The 23494-nt window shown below is 45.9% G+C and overlaps 8 protein-coding genes and 1 non-coding gene across 9 annotated transcripts; 5 read left to right on the top strand and 4 right to left on the bottom strand.

Moving 5' to 3' along the window:
- Positions 1 to 2805: 2805 nt before the first annotated feature.
- F4807DRAFT_t107 lies at positions 2806 to 2910 on the bottom strand. The gene has a single exon. It is a non-coding gene; the product is annotated as a tRNA-Ile (tRNA).
- A 184-nt stretch (positions 2911 to 3094) lies between these two features.
- F4807DRAFT_174774 (Sec34-like family protein) lies at positions 3095 to 6171 on the top strand. The gene is made up of 5 exons (XM_047993503.1): positions 3095 to 3354; positions 3444 to 3748; positions 3803 to 4142; positions 4194 to 5135; positions 5196 to 6171. Exons 1-5 carry the CDS (start codon positions 3235 to 3237, stop codon positions 5808 to 5810), a joined length of 2322 nt encoding a protein of 773 aa, XP_047852216.1. The 5' UTR covers positions 3095 to 3234; the 3' UTR covers positions 5811 to 6171.
- Positions 6065 to 7901, top strand: F4807DRAFT_174803 (putative alpha/beta hydrolase). Its single transcript, XM_047993504.1, has 4 exons — positions 6065 to 6894; positions 7016 to 7086; positions 7221 to 7503; positions 7574 to 7901. Exons 1-4 carry the CDS (start codon positions 6532 to 6534, stop codon positions 7736 to 7738), a joined length of 882 nt encoding a protein of 293 aa, XP_047852215.1. The 5' UTR covers positions 6065 to 6531; the 3' UTR covers positions 7739 to 7901.
- Positions 7902 to 8046: 145 nt separating this feature from the next.
- Positions 8047 to 10396, top strand: F4807DRAFT_434248 (acyl-CoA dehydrogenase/oxidase). The gene has a single exon (XM_047998779.1). The coding sequence runs from the start codon at positions 8199 to 8201 to the stop codon at positions 10170 to 10172; it is 1974 nt and encodes a 657-aa protein (XP_047852214.1). The 5' UTR covers positions 8047 to 8198; the 3' UTR covers positions 10173 to 10396.
- Positions 10397 to 10600: 204 nt separating this feature from the next.
- F4807DRAFT_462496 (uncharacterized protein) lies at positions 10601 to 11284 on the top strand (the record flags this gene model as incomplete). The annotated part of the gene is made up of 1 exon (XM_048001833.1): positions 10601 to 11284. One exon carries the CDS (start codon positions 10601 to 10603, stop codon positions 11282 to 11284), a length of 684 nt encoding a protein of 227 aa, XP_047852213.1.
- A 194-nt stretch (positions 11285 to 11478) lies between these two features.
- Positions 11479 to 13314, bottom strand: F4807DRAFT_434246 (uncharacterized protein). Its single transcript, XM_047998778.1, has one exon. It carries the CDS (start codon positions 12800 to 12802, stop codon positions 11903 to 11905), a length of 900 nt encoding a protein of 299 aa, XP_047852212.1. The 5' UTR covers positions 12803 to 13314; the 3' UTR covers positions 11479 to 11902.
- A 538-nt stretch (positions 13315 to 13852) lies between these two features.
- On the bottom strand, positions 13853 to 15391 carry F4807DRAFT_174747 (uncharacterized protein). Its single transcript, XM_047993502.1, has 2 exons — positions 15241 to 15391; positions 13853 to 15179 (listed from the first exon to the last, which is right to left on the bottom strand). The coding sequence occupies exons 1-2, from the start codon at positions 15307 to 15309 to the stop codon at positions 13902 to 13904; spliced, it is 1347 nt and encodes a 448-aa protein (XP_047852211.1). The 5' UTR covers positions 15310 to 15391; the 3' UTR covers positions 13853 to 13901.
- Positions 15392 to 15601: 210 nt separating this feature from the next.
- On the top strand, positions 15602 to 17164 carry F4807DRAFT_434243 (uncharacterized protein). The gene has a single exon (XM_047998777.1). It carries the CDS (start codon positions 16010 to 16012, stop codon positions 16550 to 16552), a length of 543 nt encoding a protein of 180 aa, XP_047852210.1. The 5' UTR covers positions 15602 to 16009; the 3' UTR covers positions 16553 to 17164.
- A 3349-nt stretch (positions 17165 to 20513) lies between these two features.
- F4807DRAFT_469206 (uncharacterized protein) lies at positions 20514 to 23209 on the bottom strand (the record flags this gene model as incomplete). Its single annotated transcript, XM_048002685.1, has 7 exons — positions 20514 to 21323; positions 21386 to 21478; positions 21532 to 21888; positions 21967 to 22428; positions 22486 to 22618; positions 22670 to 22752; positions 22862 to 23209. The coding sequence occupies 7 exons, from the start codon at positions 23207 to 23209 to the stop codon at positions 21072 to 21074; spliced, it is 1728 nt and encodes a 575-aa protein (XP_047852209.1). The 3' UTR covers positions 20514 to 21071.
- Between the last annotated feature and the right edge of the window lie 285 nt (positions 23210 to 23494).

Here is a 23494-nt window from a genome sequence, read left to right as displayed (position 1 = left end):
GCGGTAGACGAAAAGTTTGGTGTGGAAAGGAAGTAAAAATTTGAGATTAAATAGTTCAATATGATCTAAGGTTTCTTTTAAGTAGAAGTGGTGTAGCTGCTTCTTCGAAGAATGACGAATGCCATTCACCTGGGTTTGGGGAGAGGCGACGAGGGCAGGGGCATTGGGATAATTAAATCAGAATGTGGGTCATCATTGGATGCATGTGGATGTCTCAGGTAGCACACAATGGATGACCTGCCAGTCTGCCCGTACATACACGTGGTACATATAGGTACCTATGGGGATGGCAGCTACCGAGATACAAAACTAGGGCTGCTAGGGTGGCTGATCATTCCCATACATACCCGGCGGATGGATCTGTGATGTTTCAATGATATTGTGAAAAGGGGCGACGGATTAGTTTCGGAGTGTTATATTTAGGCGAAAACCCAGTGTACTGGGAGATGTCGGGATTTTTGGATTTTTGAGTTTTTGGATTCCATGTATGGGAAGAGTTACAGGTTAAAGAGACAAAAAAAAGAAAAAGGGAGAGTGCTGTAACATCGATGTCAAATACTTGTCACAAGCAGGTGATGGATGCGCAGGGCTATTGTACCTTCCTGGTAGTAATCATCGAATCTCAAGAACATTCAGTACCAAGGTACTTCTATTGTTCAGCTGCGAACGTAGTGTACCTGCAAACTTCTTGACTCTAATTACCCCGCACCGTGTGAACTAAGCTGTCGCCTAGTATACCGTCGTATTAATCTGTCTAGGTCTGTCCGTGGAAGGTCCTCAGAACTTGACAGGCGACCCGAGGTAGTGGTTCATCTGCCGCTAACCTTAATATTAACCTTACATTAGAAGTTTAAACTGGATTCCACTTTGCTTCCACTTCTCTTCTTGATGTACCTAGGTAGTATGGATCTATTTATATAGAGTACCTAGTAATTGCTAAGGTCTTGCCCATTAGCATTTCTTATCTAGCCTCACTTGACTTACTTGATTAAGGACATAGGCCGGTCCTTACCTGGTCTTTGGATCTTTGTCCGAATTACGCTCCATATTCTTATTAATTGCTTCGTTTATTAACACTTCGACAACTCCATTGGCAGGCGACAAGCAAGGTTCCAAATCACAGACATCTAATACGAGTGTTCCCTTGCCAGCACGGACGTCTGGTTTAATTCACCCCACCCTCTCAGGTAGATGACTACTGATGGAACCATCGATCACACATTCCAGGATGTGATGAATGGGGTTATACTTAATGGCTTAGAAATCAATTCAAGTTGACTAATTCACCGATTGGTTTATTCCAGTCATATCAAATCGAAACTCTCAGGTATGAATCATCGACCAAGACGGTGTATCAATGGCTTGTAACAAGTCTCTCTTCTTCCGACGACTTGTCATGGTTCAAATCATCAAAATTTGATCCCATCAAGAGGGAGTGTACGTGAATCATGATCGAGAGTCAGCTCCAAAGGGGGATGTATCGTGACTTTCAACGAGAAGCATCATTCTGCCCCTCGCGTTGGAGTAGTGCGATTATTCATCCTACAGCTAGCCACTTCATAACTACTCAGATAGCGGAAGAAGATTGTACTTATCTTCCACGAATATAATTACGAGCGTTCATTTGCGAAGCTTGCTAAATGCCTCAAGGTGAATCGTATAAATGCTAGCCTTCAGACTTATAGAAACTTCACCCCTTACTAGTCACCTTTACACACTTTCTACCTACCTATTCTGCTATCGAGCAAATCAAATTTGAATGATTCATAATATCAGTAACATCATGTCTTCTGGTAGTAGCAGTTCGAACAATTCTCTAAACGTTGCCCTGCAGTGGTTGGAGAAGCGATCAGTTACACCTTCCGATTCGAACGCGTCAACATCAGCTAGTTCTGGCTCTGCTAGCGGTCCCGGATCACAGTCTAACAGTGATCTTATTACCAGAATCGATCTTTTACTAATCCTGACATGCGCTCGTACGGTTTTTCGATTGCAGCTCCTCGAGATACCCCCACTACGAAGAAATAAAGGGGCAAGGGACTGGATCGTGGGATGATATTATGGATTTTACGGTTGGAGACATGAGAATTAGATAAGATTATTTGCTTCGCGAATATAATGGTTCCATATACTGAACTCTTTGCTATCTTACAGGATCGGGTGTTTAGGTTAGATGATCCTGATAGTTTACCTAGGTAAGTACAGCAGACTTGAGTCCTGGATAGGTAACTTTTCTCTGGTGAAGAAAGGTGTTCATAATTTTTAATGGGTAATAAACCCACTTCAGGCTCGTAAACATTAAAAGGGGTTAACTGTAGATTGGCTAGGTTGTTAATTGTTATGGTACATATTATATATTATTGTGATGATTATAATGTCGAGTATTTGGCTCAGACATAACTGTGTGAAGGTCATGATGGTACCAGCATATCTATATATACCTACGCATACAGTCCATCTAGGTAGCTGGTGAAATGGAATCGTACTACTGAAAGCCTCAAGCTTTAGGACAGAAGTAAAACAGAAAAGGGGAAATATGAGAATAGTATTGGGGAAACTGTCGTATGTCGAGGAGGTATTTGTTGATATCGTTAGTGCGGAGGCGGATGATCAGATCTGTGTGTAGTGTTTCCTAAATATGGGGAGGTGAGTACAATATTTGTTGTGAAGTATTAATTAATGAACCTTAATAGAGGGATTGTTTCTTTTATAATAGATTTTGAATTGAAACAGAGATGAGAATCGAAAAGGCGTGTACGCAAGAGGTAGTTAGAGTTGTCATGACCATTGACAAAAATATCAGGATGGTCCCAGAGAGGCTTGAACTCTCGGCCTTCGCATTACAGGATATTTCCATCTTAAGAGAGGAGAATATTAGTACGACGCTCTGACCAACTGAGCTATGGGACCCAGCTACGCTGATTGGTAATTGGTCATAATTTGGTAAAGTTGCTTTATAATAGAAGCAGAGCAGAAGCAAGGAACAGGAAGAGGGGTACGTACCTTAATACTTTATCTAATCTTATCGACTTCGAGTTCGCGGCTCAATTTAGGTTCCGACCCGCATTGGTAGCAGGCAGGCACCTAGTAGCAACTTTCAATTGCCCACTGACGTTATTTGTATTATTTGTACGTGGAAGCTGCCGCGACAAAGAATAAGTAATAAACAATTTCACAATTTCCACATTCACGTTAAAATTCCCACCATCCCACAATCACCACTCGTCGTAGATCATGTATGAAGATTCCTGGTACAACTTCGTACCAGACCACACTCATAAGAGGAACCCTTCCATACCACAAACCTCGACCACCGCACATAGGAGACGAGAGTCCCTCCTCCAACAGCCGAATGTTAGTATTAAACTACTGTCATGATCGAACATCCTTGATCCTCTACATACATGTATATGCATGGTGATAATAATAAATAAGCCTTCTAGGGAAGTAAACAAACCGACCCAATCGAACCTCTAGAAGGCTTACTTGAAGAACCCGAGACGATAATAAGTCCTCCCGAAGCAACATTAAGCCGGAGAGCAAAGTCATACTCCGATTTCTACCATGTCGTTTGTGCGCAGCTCTCCAAAGATGCTGCAGCTGAAAAGAAGAAGCGGAGGAGGGTCAAGGAGAGGAACCTAGATGCGTTGATGGTTGAGAAAGTTGAGAAGGTCGACCGTCACCGAGCATTACCGCAGTTGGAATCCTTTGATAACGAATTGATCGAAGCTAGCCAACAGCAATACTTGTATGGCGCCTTATCCTGAAATAAGCGACGATACGGTCGCTAACAGTAACCCAGACTTTACAGAGACCAATTAGAGATGACTGAGCGCCATCTAGACACCCTCATTACCGACGCCAATGGTGCCCTCGACCTTCTTACCTCCTTGACCCATTCCTTTCGTGCGGTCGAGTCGCAAACCTCATCTTTCCAGGCCCAGTGTGACGACTTATTAGCGGAAGAGAGGAGACTGCAGAAGCTTGCCGATGAGGTTGGCACGGACTTGCATTACTATGCATATCTGGACGGTGTTACGAGGAGGTTGAATGCTCCAGGGGCTAGCCGTTTAGTAAACCATGAGAGTTTCGGCGAAATTCTGACGAATCTAGATGCATGCATAGAATTCATGATAGAGCATGTTAGTTTTGACGCATCCTTAGCTTTGAATCCTGTCGCTAACCCGAACTAGCCTGATTACCGAGATGCTGAATCGTATCTCGCAAGATACCAATCTTTGCTTACTAAAGCTCTTCATCTGCTTGAAGTTGGCTTTACCGGCCATCTTGATCGAGTCTCCTCCGAGATATCGAAGCACATTATAGCTACCCAATCCGATTCTGCCAGACATGCCCTTGCATATGGCCGGTTTGAGGAGATGGTACTTGAGGCGGATGGCTTGGTAACGAACGCCCAACGCGTTATTAGCAGTTGTTTTGATCAGCTGGGAAACGCGATACCTGGCAAGAGCTTTGATTACTATTCGAATACCGCCCTTAGCATTTTCTCCTCTTACTCGGATGTCAGGGATCGTGATCTTCGCCCTATGACCCAACACGACCTCGAAGTTTTTAGGAAAGACATAAAAGATATTAATGTAGAAACTGCCTGCCGCAACTTCATTAAGCAATGTTACGAACGATCATATGACGAAGCTAGTCTATTCGCAAAGATATTTTCCATCGAGCCGCAGTATAGCGCGGATCCCCAATCCGCTTATGTTGCCTTAAAGGGTCATCAGAAAGCACTGGTTTCTGTTGCAAACATTATTCCGATTGCGACAACATTACAGCCAACTTTACAAACGAGCGAGCTCCAGACAGTATGCAATCTTCTTGGATGGATTACGAATGAATACCTGCTATTGGAATATGACGAGGAAGAAACTCAACAATATGCCGTTCACTGCCACGATCTTACTGCGCGGCTACTCATTGAACACTTTTGGCCCTTCACCGATGGCGCTTTCGACGCCGAAGTCACTAAATCCATTTCGAGAGCTACCATCTCTCCTGATTCTCTCAAGATTACCCCGGTTGTAAATGGTGTCGCATCGTCCAATGCCCACCCGATTACGAAACGTGCCCTCGAACTCCTCGCCATGTATGATCAAGCAATGCCAAAAGAACGAAGTGTAAGTGAAACCTGGGTCTTTTTATTGTGACGAACAGAAAATTAACTTTTCACCTGAAAGTCGAGTCCTGTTGTCTTTCGAATCATAGACGAGACTATCCTTGCTATGCAACGCGTAGAGTCTCGACTGAAATCCAACAAAGCAGCTAATCCCGACCCTGATCCCGACTTGTTCATGATTAAGAATTTACTCATCCTCAAGAACGGATTGGTGTCGCTTGAGTTTGGTGATGTCAGACCTCATCCTACGGCGATGCAGCATTTTGGCCAAATATGGGATGCTCTCAGTCCCCAAAACTGGCTAGGCCTGTTCCGTGGTATTATTGGCGGCTCACTATCGATTGGTCTGTGGTCGTCAGCAACAGGCACTCCGGCGAACGGCAAAGCTGTGCCACCTAGAAGCCAGGCCCAGCCGGAGCAAGATGCGAATGATAAGTTGGACGAGTTGCTCCGGCAGAGCATCTATGCTTTCACACAGCGGTGGGGAACACTGATCAATGCAGCGAGGAGTGGTAAACGTGGCGCTAAGAGCCTCGTGACTACTGAGAAGGAGTTGGACGAGAAGCTCTTGACCGCCTTTGGCGGTCAGCCTGAGGTGGTGGCTAAACTGAAGGAAGCCATCCAAATAAACGCCCAGGCTCAGAAAGAGATGAAGGCTGAGAAAGGTGGAAGATAGTGTGGGTAGAACTCCCGGTCTCGGACCGCATAGCTCGATGATAGCTCGCCAGCTTGTTCTAGCTACCTAGGAAGATGGTAGCCTTTTGAGGTTTCATGCGGCTTACCTTTCCACCAAATCGAAACTACTTCCGAATTTCTGGAGTCCAGTAAAACTGGGATGGATGGGATGATGCTAGCACTTTCACCAAGCTAGTGCTACATGCAATAACTTGACTTGATCGTAGTGAGAAATTCCTGAGCCTATCGACCATTACGACTTTATTACCTGTAACCGAAGGCGCCGGTACTATGCCGTAGGTATCGAAAATTAAATTAAATAGGTGTCATGATGAGTTAGGTCATTTGATTGCCGCCAATGACACCCCGAATTTGTAACTGCGTTTTGGTACATTGTGCTAAGTACCTACAATAGGAGCTATCCATATGGATCCATACGCTGCTGCTGGAATGCATGATGAAAGAACCGTAAATACATCAAAGCAGGCGCATTTAACGGGGTCAAAGCCCTTTGATTTTACGTGGTTATTTAGGATGAAAGAGAACACTGACATCTTAGCCCTCGGAATCACAGCTGTGTAATGGTTCTCTGAGCTACCTTGTACCTACACTACAGCCTTACCTACCTACCTTACAACATCAATCCTCACCCTCCAAGCCCCTCCTCAACTCAATCCAATCCAATACAACCTACCCAAAAACCGAACAAAAAAAAAACCATCATGGCTTCGACGCAGACAATCCAAGTCCCGCACCTCGACGCGACCGTCGGCTACGAGGTATCCAACGGCAAGCTGGACGCGGCGAAGCCGACGCTCGTGCTCGTCAACCCGTTTTGCGCGACGGCCGAGTACTATCGCGCGCAGCTCGACGACGCGGCGCTGGGCGCGCGGATGAACTTGCTCGCGATCGAGCCGCTCGGCCACGGCGCCACCGCGTGCGCCGCGGACCACTTCACGTACTGGGACTCGGCGCTCGTCGCGCTCCAGGCTATGCAGGCGTTGGGTGTGAGTAAGGCGTATGCGCTGGGGGTGAGCCAGGGCGGGTGGGTGGTTGCTAGGATGGCGCTTTTGGCGCCTGAGAGGGTGAGTTGGTTACTTTATTTACTTTACTTACTTATCTGGGTATCCTACTAGGTGAAAAGGGGATGGGGGAGAGGAGAGGGGGGGTTATAGGGAGGTGAGGCGAGGCTGACGAGGTGAATAGATTCTGGGGTTGGTTACGATTGCTACGTCGATGGATTGCGAGTCTGCTGATTCGCGGACGAAGGGCTGCTGGTAAGTTGATGATTTTCCTTGGGATTTGAGATAGGAAGAGTCCTCCTTCGAACTTGACATCATACATGAAAAGGCATAGCTATGATGCTGTCGACTAGCAAGCGCTGACAATATCTGTTTGCCTATTATAACAGGGATCCGGCCGCGTTTGTTACGCCCTTCGTCCAGAGTTGGAGTAGCTCTACGCCGACCCACGATTTTGTTGTCGGCGATGATTGGATCCAGCCCGTACTCGGGCTCGCGCTCGGGTCCGCGTCTACGCCCGCCATCGCGGAATTCTGGTCCAAATCAATCCAACGCGTCTACGCGGGCGACCACGGGCGCCGAAAGCTGAGGATGGCTACCATTAATGTGGCGGAGAGGGACGGCTTGCTTCTTCGGATCGGGGATATCAAGTGCCCCGTTCATTGGTATCAGGTAACTTTTCTACCTCTCTCTTCGTATATCTCAGCTTTCGAGACACAGCCCGAGCTAATATTGTTTGTAGGGAACGGCGGATCCGATCTTCGGTACGACTGTCCCGCAGGAGCAAATTAAGCTTTTCACGGGCTCGAAAGAAGCCAAGCTTAGCTTCATTGAGGATGGTGTTCATTTTCTGAGTGTGTCGCATCCGAAGGAGATTCAGGAGGCGATCCTAGAGATGGTGCACTGAACCCCTGGAATAGGGGCTGTACTAACTGGCTGGCAACTCTAGTAACGGTGGCTTGAACTTGGTTAGGTATTTTATGTTAACAGTAAATATAGGCAACTAGTTATTGGGGAGAGCTTGATCTTATCCGATCTTCGAGCGTACACAAAATGAACTATATGACTTCTAAGTTGATATCTGCCCTCCCCCGCTGTAGCGTCGTCAGATGCCTAGGCCCCCTTTAGGTACGTAGTAGCACTAAAGGATGGGGTTTGCGGGGGATGTGGGGCCCGCCCTCAGTCCCCCTTTTGAGCTCCATGTCCATTAGACCAACCACGTTCCCCTATTATACCTCGGCCCAGTCATCGTGGTAGCTAAATGACATCTTATGAATACTCATTTTTAACTAATGGTTGACATTTTGGTGACTTTTGCTCGTTCAAAGAGGTAGTAGTAGATAGATGCCTATCTACACTAACACACCATGGCTAGAGCTTCATCATCTTCGGATGGCTTCTTTCAGCCATTCCCCGTCCTTGAACCGCAGTATACATCCGAGAAACTCTTGAATTATAAATCGTCTAAATCATCCCAGCAACTCTCAGATGATCCCGTCCTCGCCCGGATCCTTCGTCTCTATCTTCCCCCCGAAGCGCAGAATGAAGTTGGCGCATCTATTCATAAGTTGTCGCGTCGCGTGCTTGAACCTTCCGTCCTCTGGCATTCTGTCGAGGCCGAAACAAATGTCCCAACTCTACATCCCTTGACGACCTTCGGCAAGGAAAACAAAACAGATTCACTCCACACCTGTGAAGGATGGAAAGCCCTCAAGGCAATAGGTGTCGAAGAGGGTGCTGTTTCAACAGCATACGATAAGAATAAACCAAATTATAACCGTAGAGTTGCACAGTTCGGCATAGGTCACGTTTGGGGCCACACAGCCGCGATGACTATGTGCCCCATGTCTATGACAGATGGGGCGGCGGCACTTCTGTCTAGACACTTGAATGATCCCGACGGCGATCAACCAGGCCGGCAGGCCGTTTTAAATGAGACATATCGCCGGCTGGTTTCCCAGGATCCTAAGCAGAGCTGGACGAGTGGCCAATGGATGACTGAGAGAACAGGGGGTAGTGACGTAAGTGGGACAGAGACCGTCGCCCGTAGGCTCACCAGGGATGAGGTCACCAACGAAGAGAGACTAGGGCATAACCAAGACAGCTTAGGTCAGCCATTAGGACCCTGGAGCATCGATGGATTCAAGTGGTTTAGCAGCGCCACCGACTCGGATGTGGTAGTGCTTCTGGCGCGAACCTGTTTGGGAATCAGCGCATTCCTCGTCCCCATGCGACGGAAAGCGCACAGTCGCTTATCTGACAGCAATTCGACCGAGCTGAACGGCATTAGAATTCAAAGGCTGAAGGATAAGCTCGGAACCAAGGGTCTCCCTACGGCCGAGGTTGAGCTCAAGGGAGCACGCGGCTGGCTTATAGGACAGGAGGGCAAGGGAGTCAAAGAGGTATCTGCTATCCTCAACATCACAAGGGTTTACTCGGCGGCTGGAAGTATATCGTATTGGTCCCGTGGTCTAGCTGTCTGCAGGGCCTTCTCCAAGGTGCGCAAAGCAAGAGGGAGGTTTCTGTACGACCATCCCCGACATGTCCTCTGGATGGCCGACGAGACTGTAAAATATTGGGCGGCGACTCATTTTACTTTTTTTGCTGTCGCCCTGTTGGGCTGCAGCACTCAGGGGTGGGAAACGACTGCCAAAAACACATCCTCGGAGACTCTTATACCGCAAGATCCTGCTCACCAAGCAGCCCTGCTGCGACTCCTGACGCCTGTTGTTAAAGCGCGGGTTCCTGTCGCTAGTGTAAGCGGACTCCGCGAGACTATGGAGTGTCTTGGTGGTGTAGGGTACTGCGAAAATAACGAGGATGGCGGCACCATGAACCTGGCTAAGTTGTTTCGTGACTGTATCGCTAATACAATCTGGGAGGGCACTGCTAGCGTTATGGCGGAAGATGTCTGCCGTGTTATCAAGGACAAACGTATCGCTGGTGGGAATGTTATTGAAGCAGTATTTTGCCGTTGGGCTTTAGGAGTTCTTCAACACTGCCGAGGGTCTTTTAAGGTAGAGTGTGAAGTCATCGAGAAGAAGCTGCAGGCGCTAGTTGCGCTTGTGCAAGGAGCTTCGCCTGAAGAGCTGGAATATCGAAGCAGACATCTACTAAGCTATCTAGAGACGATTAGTAGCGCCATCATTCTACTATACGACGCTAGCACAGACGGTGACGAGATCGCTTCTCATATTGCTTCAAGATATGTTGGGTTTCAAGCAGTGACCAACAATATAAGCCAGCGAGAATATCCTGGCCGATCGGACGACGCAACTCTCGACCACAAGATCTTTTTAGGAGCTAGCTTCCGACCGAAGGGAATAGAAGGAAAATTATAAATGTCTAGGTAGGTAGGTAGCCAAGAGCCGAGCCCGTTACTTATCTGTGGGTGAACATAGGTGGTAATTAGGCAGGTAAGGAGATATAGGGTACCTAGCAGAATATTTTGCTTACCTAGACAAAGCGGTCATACTTGTTCTAAAATATGAATCCTGTATTGTTAATTATCAGCAGTATTAGAAACCTTTGTTTTTGGACACAATCAAACAAACATTTGAAAAAACACCTATATAATGGCTTTGATTGCTACGTAGCTTCCTTCGTCAAATATCCATTCTCAGGCTCACCACACCCATCCATATCGTCTACTAAGACACACATACTTCGGAATTTGAGACCCAAAAAACTTCAATTATATTATTCTTGTATCTTGAGCAAGCCTCAACATCTTAGTAGCCCGGTCTACGTTAAGACATTACATTTCAAAATGCTTCGCTTCCTGGGCACAACCTGTGCCTTCTTAGCCTGTATTGTACTAGGCGCTATTATTTTCAACTTCATTTTACTCATGGATGCGATGGACTTGCCGCCCGTCCATCCTAAAACTGAAGAAACCTGGAATACCTGGGCTAAGGAGTTCCTGGATCCTTTGAAATTCAGTCAATCTTCAGGTCGGGAACCAACACATTATGAAATTCTTGAGATTCCCAATTGTTCGCCGGATGAGGATATAAAGGCCTCGCGTCGTCAATTAGCACGGAAGTATCATCCCGACAAGGTTGAGGGAGACAAGAAAGCACAAGTAGCCGAGAGGATGGTCAAAATTAACCAGTCTTTCGATTTTCTCCTCCATAACTCGAATCGCTGCACCTATGACTTCGACATTGGTTGTGGAATCAAACATACTGAGGAATGCCTGGCGAAAAGGGAACGAGAATTTGAAGAGAAAGTCAAGAGCGCACGCGAACAGAGAGAGCAAGAGCGACAGAGCACAGGAGCAGAATGGGGTAGGCAACGTAGAGAGAGAACTGCGACGAAAAAGGGACCTGGAAGCTCCGAAGATACACGGAATGAGGCGGAAGGAGGAATGTCTTCCAATTACTCAAAACCCTTCTTCCAACGGCTAGCAAGTTCTATCCGTCGGCTTCTTCGATTCTTATTCAGGCTTTAGTTGAGTTTCATCCAGGTACATCATAGGTAAGTATATCTAAGGCATTTAAGGTCCGTAAATTGTTCCTATATTCTCTTAAGTAGGTAATTCTATTGATTTCATCACATTAATTTGACCTAGTTCATCTGTTGACATTGTCATAATTATCATTATTCCTTGTGACACCAGTTGCCGTTCTAGGTGATTCGTGGATTTTCCAACTATCTTTTTCATAAGGGTTCGCAAACTTCAAAAAGTGTTTAACTTCTATTTTGAGATGAATGCTTGGTATATAGATATCAGACACCTGTATATGCATACACTACCTACGTACGTACCTTGGTGCTAACTTGTCGAGGGGTATTGTTACGTACGCCATCGATCAGTACAACAAAATCCTCACCCTGACCTACTTAAATGAGCGACTGTAGGATGAGCACGCCCTAAACCTATGGCTCTGCCTATGAGGGAGCCCCTGGAAGTTCATCGCAATGCGAGGAAAAGGGTTATGGTAGAGCCGGACTTGGCTTGGATAGGAATGTCTCGTGGGATGCCAATGTACTAGGAGTATCTAGACATTCCGGCCAAGGATGAAGACGATGGGGCCCAGGATTCATATTTGCTTTTATGGAGAAAGTATCATATAGCCTTACGTCCGACCACGGACACAATCGCGCCCTGATGAATCGCCACCCCCTTTTCAGTTTCCCCCACGGCCTTGGCAAACAAGTCTACCCATGCTTCTCTCGTCATAGGTGCCTCCGGTTTCTCAGCTTTAGGAGGGAAGAACACGTAGAGCTCCTCCCAGACCATCAAATAATCTTCGGTCCAAGCCTTGAGATCGCGCGGCCGGAGGTTAACCGAGAGCGAATGGACGTCGCTAAAGCCGAACTCTTCGACGTGCCGCCCTAGCTCTCCCAAAAACTCGAAACCTGAGCCCCTCGCCTGACCTGCCGCCTTCAGCATGTGGGCGATCGTGTCACATGCAGTGGTCGATACGTCAGGCGCGGGCGGTTGGACGACCCACGTATCCGCGCGCGACTCCTCCCACTGCAGCCAGCCGCCGGGCTTTAACAAGGCCAGCGCGGCGGAGAGCACGGGGGAGAGGTCCGAGCCCACGATGATACTGGTCAGAGCGCGGGCGTGGACGATATCGTAAGCGCCTACCATATCCGCCGGCAGCGGCTTGGCAAGGATGTCCAACTTCTTCAAGGTGACCGACGGCGGCAGGAACGCGGATGCGGGGAAGTTGATCGGGTTGATATCGTAGCCGTCTAACTGGGCCGATATGCCCTTGCTAGAGAGTTCATCATACAGGTCGTTCAACCAGGCGCCGTTTCCGCAACCGAGGTCGGCGACTTTTAGTTCCTTACGGCCTGCGACGAAGGTTTGGATGTTTGGCTCTAAGATGTGGTCTAGAGTGTTTTGGAAGAGGAGATGTTGCAAATGTAGCCGTGCTGAGGTTCTAAAGTTCCGCGCCGGAGCAATCCAAAATGTGGTTGAGTCGTAGACCTGTGTTTCCTCGGAAGTATTGGTCATCTTTGATACTTTCGACGAGGTAGGAAATAAGATGCAATAAAGTCAATGTAGAGGAGGAGTTAGTGTAATGTAAGACACAACTATTGTTGTTTCAGGGAAGCTGTTGATGTGGTACTCCTATAAGAAACCTTGTCACTGATTTATCTCGCGAAGAGAGAAACGAGATGTGAAAAGAGGAAGAGGTCGTAGATGTCACACGGCCACCTGCGCTACGAAACCGCTGATTGACATGCTGACCAAGGACGGCGGTGAGGAGAACTGGAGCGGCAAGATAACGGGATGATTAGTCACAAGTTGTCAGGAAGGATTAAGCCGCTACGCAAGGTCATGAACGGACCTAGGACTAGATTGATGAATAAGGATATTGGTGCCTAAGTATAACATAGACCTACAGGCATAAATAGGACCTCCAATTCCTCGAGCTCTCGAGAAGAGAAAGGAGGGAAGCATGGGCTATAGGACCCTTAGATAATTATTATATTGATTTGTTTCTTGAATCTAGCCTTTATTATATAAGCCCTCGTCACAGTAGACGATTGATAATAGAATCTTACTAGGGCTTACATTTATTTTGACATACCAAAAGTTGATAAACCCCCCATTCTACAATTAGACCCTGTTCGTAGGGCTGACAGCTTGACTTAATACGGCTATAGGATATTCAAAGTAGTTTAGCGGTGTGGAGTGAATGGGCATGTTAGCTGGGATGTAGAGAGAGGGGTACTCAGCCGAGGCGTTGGTATTCTAATAGAAGCTGCTAAATCACATGTTAGTATTTCTCTATTTGCTTAAAGATGTTCTTGAATTGGGAACCTGTTCCTGGATTACCCCTGAGCCTTTCAACTGGACAGCATATAGGCATACGGAACCGGCTACTACCAGGCACGGGAGTTGTCTTGAGTACCCTTAGCTTAGGAGATTCTACTTCGCTTCTATCATAGAGAAACGATCCAGTCGGTATATAATTATGTCGCATCGTGTCTTGTATTTTAGTGTTTATGAGGTCGACTCAGTTCGAGTAGGATGGATGAACATGTCTCGCAGAATTTGCCAATAATGAACGTATCGGTCGAGAATATACTTGATTTGCTGTGAAAGCCTAGTCGACCGGTGGTGCTATAATACCGGCCGGTATTGATCGCGCTTCTAACATCGAGTGGTATTCATTTTTAGCTTCGTCCCTCAGCTCTTCAAAAACCCATTCGAACAAGTCTGGGTATCGCTCTCCAACTTCTTGCCACACGGCTTGCACAGTCCTTTCAGGCCAACCTTGGACCCACCAGATATGCTTGATATATCTCAGAGCGATTACCCAATGAGCTAGTAGAACGAGGCTCAAGGGTTCCCGGGCTTTTATATACTCGACGATTGCAGGATGTACCATAGCAAGCCACATACAAGCAACACTATACACGCCCCTCGTTCCTGAGATGCGCCTCAACGCGACCTTTAGCTTAAGTCCTGCATCAAGAAGGACGTTCTTTTTCTGCTTGGCGTCATCACTATCCTCGCTAAGCTCAAAGATCTTGGTTAATATTTTATCAGCCGCTACATCGGCGCTTGGCCACGGTCGTTCGCCTATTATAGCAGTCAAAATAGCCTGTCTTATAGTAGGGATTGTGGTACTGAGGACGGCGATAGAATCTTGTCTACCGAACCGAAAGATAGACACGGTGCCTCTGTATAAGGTCATGATTTGGGCTAGCAGATCAATAACATCTATAGCGACCCCGGCATGGAGCATAGCGAAGGCACATACTGTAAGAAGGCCCGAGGCGGCCAATGCAGGTTCACATGTTAAAGAGGTGATCGAGTTGACGATTGAGCGAAGTGTTTCGAGAGCGGACGCCTTATGTGCCAAAGCTGTAATGACGTGCGGTGAGCGGATTTGAGAAGCAGGCGTCGAAGCAGATGTCAATGAGGCGAGATGAAGCGCCGAAACCGTCAACATGGCATGATAGACATAAGCATGTTCAAACGAATGCCGAATGACGGCATTATGAAAGCTCGATAAGACTTCAACCGGGACATCCACCGAAGTGAAGACAGGTGAGACCTCTGTAGCATAATGGTAGAAAAGTTGCTCGGTAGTTGGGTCAAACATCAAAGGTCCTCTGTACAGTGGGACCGTTATAGCTGACGATGGTCCTATTGAAGGTGGTTGCTTTATAGAATTAAGTTGAGGTGTAAGATCGAGAGCTTCATGGTCGTGTTGTGAGACCGGCTTGTCAATAATGGAGGGGCTAGTCACAGAAGTCGATGCTGATCCAATATGATTGCGGTCCTCGAATGGATTGTACGATGACATGAGATGCCTGTAAGTGCAATCTTGGCCTTTCTTCCTGCATCGTGCGCAACTAGGCTGTTCTTGATCACACTGTCAATAGAGTCAGGGGGTTTGCTAGGTATTTAATCTTAGGATACAGAGTCTCACGAACCTTCACTCTCTTTGATTTGCATTGAATACAGCCATGATGAGAATTTCTATGAGATTTCCTGCATGGCATTTCTTAAATGATATATCTTTCCAGAAGTGTTTCCGCTCAAATAGTACGTAAGCTGGACGACCGTCCGAACAGCGTTGGTCGTAAACGGCCAAGGTGGGGAAAAGGGGGAGATAAGCCAGCGGCAGATTCCAGATTTAGTCAGCGGGAGTATTACATAATCCTATCGGAACAGTTGGAGTCAACAAGGTTAACTCCGAGATTCGGATTTTCAACCCCTACCTCTCAGCCCTACAACCCCGCTTACCTTAAAACGAACTTCGCTAGCTTCATTACAAGGTATGCCCCTATATTCTGGTACCTTTTAATACAGGCCAACGTGCTTAGTACCTACATGGATATTACATAGGAGTATTTGCCGCTATGAAGCAGAATCACTAAGTAGCGTAGAATGTCTTACATTGTTTACGTCAATGGCTCCAACCTTCTGCAAGAAGCCGTGCAACCTACTATCTGCGTAGATAAAAAAGGAATCAACGCTGTGGTTGGACAATGAAAGAGTGCCTGAGGCCGTAACAAACGGTCGCAGCGGTCGAGGCCGCCGGCGTGGCGCAATCGCTTTTCCAACGTCGACCAACTGTCTCATAAGACAGCCAATTACCCCTCCCTCTTCGAAGCAGTCTATTTCTTGTTCTTCCATCCTTTCAGCTTCATAACTTCAACAAGAAACCTGCAGCTGGCTTCTTATTAAATAAATATCAAGATGGCATCTGCGTTTGATCCGATTGATCTCAACACAGAAAGTTCGACAACAGCAGGTGACCTAACGCCACCCCCTTCAGAGGATCCCTCAGAGGATCCACTACCCGACTACGACTACTACTCTTCGACCTTTACTCGTAAGGAGACAGTACCGTGCCCAGGCAATACATATATAATCCGTGACCCTACCACGAGACGACAGATCACCCTCGAAGGAGGAGAGCTCTGTCTCAAGCATTCTACAGGCGAGCAAGGCGGATACCACTGGGTCTGCATTGAGAACGACGGGTGGCTTGGGTTTTATGATCCTATACATGGCATGTACATGGGTCGCGATAACAAAGGTGGCTATATGGCCAAAGTCAAGAAGCACAGAGGCTGGGAACGCTTCTGTGCGAGAAGGCATCCAGACGGTGGCTACCTCCTCTTGTCGCAACACTGGGACGCTTTGATGAAGATGGAAGCCAACAAAAGTGGAACTAGATTAGTTGAAATATCTGGCAAGGGTAGGGGGACCGCATGGGAGTTTGTGCAAGTCTATTAAGTTGCGAAACGGCACTATCTTGTCGCTTGGATCTCTTTGCGCAAGTCGGCCTCCTGATACATTACCTAGGTACCTATTAATTGCCGAGGCCAACTTATCTGTAGTAAGATATTTCCTTAACTGGTGGAAGTCTTCTGTCGGGGTTTAGATCGAAGAATGCAGAACTGAAAATCCGATCAATAAGTTTCATGCGCAGGATTAGGTGCTCAATGCGTGTCTGGCCAGCCTGAGCCACAAATTGTATCAAGAATCCCCATTTGATCACACTCTATTCACTCAATCATGCTTCTTTCTATCGTTCCATCCCTTCACTTAGAGAAACGGCTGCATCAAGACACTTGGTATTGCCCTTCTTATCCGAATTCATGATGAAGATAACGAGTAGGAGCTTATGTCCGACGAGTTGGCGTTATTAACAACCGGGGAATAGGATATTTAGTGACTCGAGCAATGACACAGGGTTAGGAAAACAAAGCCCCATGACATAAGAATGTTCTCATTCTGGATTCAAGTCGGGTCAGGAGCTTTAAACGTTCATAACGGGTTCCTTTACAAGTCATGCCCTGAACAACTATAGCATGAATCATAATTTAAGAACCTTGCCGTCGCAAATATCCGCTCACAGCCCTACATGCCCTTATTCAATAATACTGCCTGTATAGGTATCCTCGCTCTCATATGACTGAGTAGTTGTCATGCCGGTGTCCATCTGAATAACCCTACATAATCATAAGACCCCATCATGGTACTTTGTTGAACTTCCAGTTAAATCTATCACTAAGTAATCAACAGCAATAATGCCGAGTAGGTAACATTCGGAGAGGATATGGTCTTGATGCAAGGTATTATCCACCTAATATCAGAGTCATTCTCCATATTCATGATATTACATCGATAATATCTGGTCCCATAGTCATATTCTCCGTAATATTCTTATAAATACCTACAGCTAAATGTCAATTATTTTGGATATTTGAATACCTAGGACATTACCTAGCATCTTTCTTTCTTATTAGACTATTGGAAGACTCAAAAGACACGACTGACTCGAGAGGATTACGTTGCTTTGGTCTTGCCCTTAAATACGAGGCATCATTTTCCATGATGCCACCCTCACCCTATCCATCTATGCCAGAGGGTAACCAGTGGCCACCCGGAGTAAGTTACTTTTTCAGCTAAAGCAATCAACACACCGAGATCCTGCTAATCATAGCAAAACAATAGATTAGAAAAACGTGGATGTGGGTCTGGACCTGCGTGAGTAGCTCAACCAACAATATCTTAATTACTTAGTCACTGAGATTTACTAACGGTTCGAAGTGTTCCTGTGGATTTGGGAAAGTATCCAGGAGCGAAGACACATGCCCGGAATGCTCAATTCCAAGATGTACTGGCTGCGAGTTTGAAAAGGTGCCTTTATGAAAGAAAGTTTCCCTGGTTTAAATAGAATTTGCAAAGTTATGAAGGAGGATAGGGAGTTTCTTGGATATTATCTATCTCTTGCAATATCTTGTTGACAGTGTTAGAGAATTTTGGCTCACTTGATGAGCCACTAACACTTCAATCACTTAGACAAGTTTGGGTAAATTCCATCTGTTGATAAAATGAACGAATAGCATCGGCAATACATTGTGACAAATTGATAGGTAGCTATGATTTGCCATTTAAAGTTTCATTGCTAGTAGTATGGCCTCTATGTAGATTTTACATCGTAACCTACCTCTTGGTATTAGTAGCCATAGTAGACGATGACCTTTGAACGAGGAGCACTCAATGCAATGTCTCCGTTTGTTTGTAATGATTTAATGATTATTTGCCTATTAATATTAGGTACCTAGGTAAATATGAGAAATTAGGTATGTGTTCATTGCAAACAGGTTTTGTTTTAAATGAAAGAATAGTCTTATCCCTAGCTTGTAGAAAAGGGGGAATCTATATACTTCATCTTACAATAGGTACCTAGGTATATCAAGTATTTCACGATGTACCTAGCTGTCGTGAACAAACAACCTATCACAAGCATCTTCGAGGTAACTCTATCTTTCGAGGCTTGAATTCGTTGAAGAATTGAGTACCTCAGGTCAGTAGACTTATGATCTATATGGACTATATTATCTCGGGATTGCCTATTTGAGGTAAAACATAATCATGAAAGAACATTGTTATGTTATTCTTAACTAGCTCTACCTATTATATTCTATGCACTTCCGCCCCATAAGATTAGGTATCTACTACATTAGTAGCTAAACAGGACATAGCATTCATAAGTCTATTAGCGCCATTCTATCGTCTCGCATAGAATTATTGATTATTACAATTCCCACAGCTACGAATCTAAAACGTCAAAATGTTGATTCTTTTGATAAAGGTTGTAAACAATACTTGGGGAAGTGGGTACCTTTCTGGTATATACGATAGTGAAGCTTCGTCTCATTTACCCCTATTTGACCTCAAAATCTACTCATGCGATTTTATTGACCTTGCTGAATTGTAAATTATTTTATCTCAAAATTTCTATGTGTTCTTTTTTGCTTTTTTCTGGAATCATCTGTGGACTTCGTGCCCAGAATTATCGAGGAGAAAAACTGAAGCCGAGTAAGCTTTTCACTTAATCCTGGAGTCCATCATTCACTTGGCAGCATGTATCATTGCACATGGACTGCTGTGCTATTTCAGCCAGTGGTGGAAATGAAGCACAGAATGTAGCGCAAGGGCTTATAGTGGCATTTGATAGTCTGGTGATCATGTCTTTCGTACGTAAGTACCTAACCGAGACCCTCATAGAAATGGTCAATATACATACTTATCTAGCGTTTAAATTAGTAGGTACAACATAGAGCATCTTTCGGGAGGTCGCGTAGATCATGAAAAGTAACGATACCTACCTGGTAGGTATTGACGAAAATGATAGCGGAATGAATACGAATGTGGAAATTAACAATGGCTAAATATTGGTTGATTCGACCGGAAATGTTTTCAGGTGCGGATATAATGTACTCTACGGACGAGGGAAATGTCTTTCCCCCATCCCATTCCGTCCCGTCTCATACATAACCTTCTCGTAAATATAGAAACCGGTCATAACGAGATGAGTACATGTAGGTAGACTACCAGAAAATGAATCGGAATACCTAAGGAAGCTTACTCCAGCATCCTCTACTGAAATATACATCTGGATCAAATTACTAAATAAAACTTGATGTAATTTACTTCCCGTAACGGGGCGGTGCTTACGGTGGGAATTGATAGATACAACTCTATTGAGGCTCAGCTTGCATGCTAAATCTGATATCTGCCAGATTTGTTGGGCCCAAGCTTATGGCGACCTTTGTTTGGCGTGTCTTGTTTATATTGGTTCGAGTGTAGAGCGCTGGATCTTATGTGTGTTACGTGGGCATTTAATGGCGATGGTCTAGAAACATCGTTGGGAATGTTGTTGATTGAGAGGACGGCCTGTTCTGTGGCTTATCATAATCAGAAAGAATCAATCCATTCCTGCCCAGCTAAGGTACCAAGGGGCAATCTTGGGAAAGTTTGATAATACCTAGGAGGTAGGTAGGTACCTCCAAATGTTGTATTGTGATGTATCACCAGAGCCCCACTGTCCCACTGTCTTTAGGCCCCCTGCAGTACCTAAGTAGTACTTTACCGGAGTCCAAATATTAGTACTCCTTGACACAACGCTGGCCCCTTTTATCATATGTAATAGCATGCCCAACATGTTTGAGCGTTCAAGTGTCAGGTTTGAGAGTATTGTACTCTTGAGATTCCTTCTCATATTACTTAAGAATGACGACCCCTTACCTGGGTAGTGGTTAATTTCGGGCATCCTACGCCAAAAGAGAGGGACAGAAAAAAAGGCCGATACGACAAGGACCACATTAGAGCCGCAACGCCTAATATCTTTTCATCATCAATCCGCCTAGGCATTGGAGAGCACAGACGCTCACCTGACCTAACTTGTCCAGCCAGCATAATCGTCCATGGTCAGTCGCTAAACGCTCGGTGAACTCGGGATGCGAAGATAAGCGTACTAAACCAGATAATAATATAAGCCGAGAAAACGATGGGTCTGGATATGGAGCTGCGTAAGTCATCGACATCCTTTTCTCGCAGATGCTTCGCGTTTCCTAATCACTGGTAGTGCTCTTGCGGTCATCCGAGAATGAATATTCATACTGAATATTGCGAGAGTTGTGGGGAACCGAGATGTGCCTATTGCAGGGTCGACAAGATACAAGTACGGAATTAGAGCGTCGGCGTGGGCGTGGAAATAATAATGTGGGGAAAGGGAATGCATCCTTCGGTGGTCAGCCAGAGAGATGCCACCGATCAATGTTAGAGGGTTTTCAGCGCGCATTGGAAATTCATTGGAACCGATTTGTGGTGTTTAAATTGACAGCTTTGACATTCCAAGACTAGGTCGTCGCGTCGAACACGATACGTCGAAATATGGCATCAAGAAGTCCCGTCCATAGTCCCAGAACAACCCTTGACGTCTCCTAACCCCAATCGAGTATTAGGTCAACCCCTCCGCTTGCTGAAGCTCGGCTTCTTGTATTCCCGTTTTCCTGGACCTGAATTGATACGGTAACCAAATTTTCATTTTCTTTCTAAACCAGTCCCAGCCGAGTAACGAGCCAAGAACAAGCCATACTACTACCTCCAAGACGGCAATTGATGCTAGAAGTGCCCCGGGGCTCGGGTTGATCGGAATATAGCCCGCCTGTGTACTAAGGAGGCTCGCGGCTAATGTAATTGGCAGGGAAAGCTGGCGCAACCGCTTGTTAGCCTCATACGCCAACACGGGACTTGGGAATTAAGTTGCTTTACAAATGTGATCCAGGTCAGCACCTTCACGTCCCTCGCCGTCTTTTGCTGGAAAAGCGCTGATTCGTTATCTTCTAGAGCAATTCGATGATTAAACTGCTTAAGTTAAGTTTCAATTCTTGATATAAAGGCAAGCCTTCGTAACTTACGACACGGGATATGTCTTCGCAGCAGTCCAATGTGTGCTTATACTTGTTCAGAAGACGCTCCAAGCGAGTAAACTGCTGGTCCACAGCCGCAAGCGATTTCCGTAGTCTATTCAAGCGACCAACATTATCAGTTGGCATAAAGTAATTTTGCCCATGATCGCTGAACATCTTCCTTTCATCGCTGTATTGGTTCAAAATGCCGATGTGCTTTCGTAAAATTCCAACAACGCGCCTCATCCATTCCTGGTGATCCTTCCGTAGTTGTGACCTACTTTTATCCGTACCTAGACGATTTCTCTGGTGGTCATTCGCATTATATGATACTCTGCAAATCTTTTGGTCCCAATAGTTCTTCTCCTGATCACCTTATTAGCATATGTGCGTCTCAAAATGACCTCCATCGGGAATAATTGTGTTCTAAGAAATATTACCCACATAAGACCGGATATCTTCATCTAGAGCCATAAACACATGCCACATTTCCTTGTTTACTCGACTTAAGTAGGTCTCAAAAGCTATGAGGAAGTGCTCCCGAGGATCGCATGGTAGGTCTCCCATGGGCTTCTTACCAGCAGCAAAGGGATCCGGCATAAGACCTGCGCTTCCCTGGTCAAGGTACTCTGCAATACTCTCGGGTTCATCATCCGTTCCGAAGTATCGATCGTCAAGAAGGAATCCGGTCCATGAGTGGCTACCTGTACCGGAAATTAAGAGAGATAACTTAGTATCGTAGATGTATCTAGTCGGACTATTATCAAGCTTGTCGCCCATATTACGTAGGAATGTAATGTCTTGATATCCTCTTAATCTTCGAGCATCCTCCTGTGGCAACCTGTGTTCTCTCAGGACGAAGTAAGGTAGTTGAAACTCGAGTGCGAAAGATGGGATATGTTCACGCTAGAAACTTCATATTAGCGATACGCCACATGGCACGGTGATGACACAAGATCGTACTTGGATATTTGCGTGGATCAAATGGTCGAAGCGAAGGTGGTTGAATATGAATTCGCCTAGAATACCCGCTTGGTAATTTGGTGCGCTTGCTGCAAGAGCAATAACCGCCCAGGAGGTCAGATTTGGAATGTATCTGTGATGGATGAGCTGACGACTTGTATAATGACATGAATCCCTTCCTTACACTCTTTTTATCCCCCCATCCTGGTCCGTAGTTCGTATCATTTGTTGGCGTGCGGTTGTTTCGGCCCCCTTCCCCTTCCTATTCTATTTGCCTTTCCATTAATTCACATTGGCTTGTACGGAATTTTATTTCGCTCAGTGTACCACTTACATATATACGCCCGTTACGTATGTACATATGACTCTTACGTACTTTTTTCTTTGGTTTTAATAAAGCCTCGTAAAGATCCAATGCTGTGGCGCCGACGCCGTCGTCAAGCAACGCAACGGGCTCAGTCGTCGCACGTATATTTTGTTGCAGTCCCGCGAGGTCTGCATCTTGACAGAATCCCCTCACCACTCTTGTCGCATAGTTACAGGCCTCATTTTCATCGCATTCTCGCATGAAAAAACTGATAAAGTCCGAGGCGGAGTCGTGTTCGCTAAACGCCTTGGCGAAAGGTTCATCATATTTATCGCTTAACTTCTGTCCTGAATCAAAAGTCGAGTCCCAGTAATAAAGTGACTGTTGTGAGAAGTGATCTCCTCGTGATGAGGCCATGTTGGTTGAATATCACATAAACGCTGTCCGTAGGCCCCACTGCCACGAGCCTCGTGCATCGACCCCTGGTTGAGTAGAAGGCCATCGTGAAATATGAAAGCGAAAGGGGAAGTAACGGGCAGACTTCTGCTTAGCCGAAATGCACATTCCCCCTAAAATCTAGGGTTCATTATCGTGGCCCAATGATGAAGTGCTTACCATCCGAATCACGATCAGCTGGCGGTGAAGAATGAGACACTGCTAAGAGGTCGCGATTGCCCGAGAAATTCGAATATTGCATGCAGC

This window comes from Annulohypoxylon truncatum, assembly GCF_022578515.1.
Source record: "Annulohypoxylon truncatum strain CBS 140777 unplaced genomic scaffold F4807scaffold_26, whole genome shotgun sequence".
Lineage (NCBI taxonomy): Eukaryota > Fungi > Ascomycota > Sordariomycetes > Xylariales > Hypoxylaceae > Annulohypoxylon > Annulohypoxylon truncatum.
This window is presented reverse-complemented; position numbering and strand designations above follow the sequence as displayed.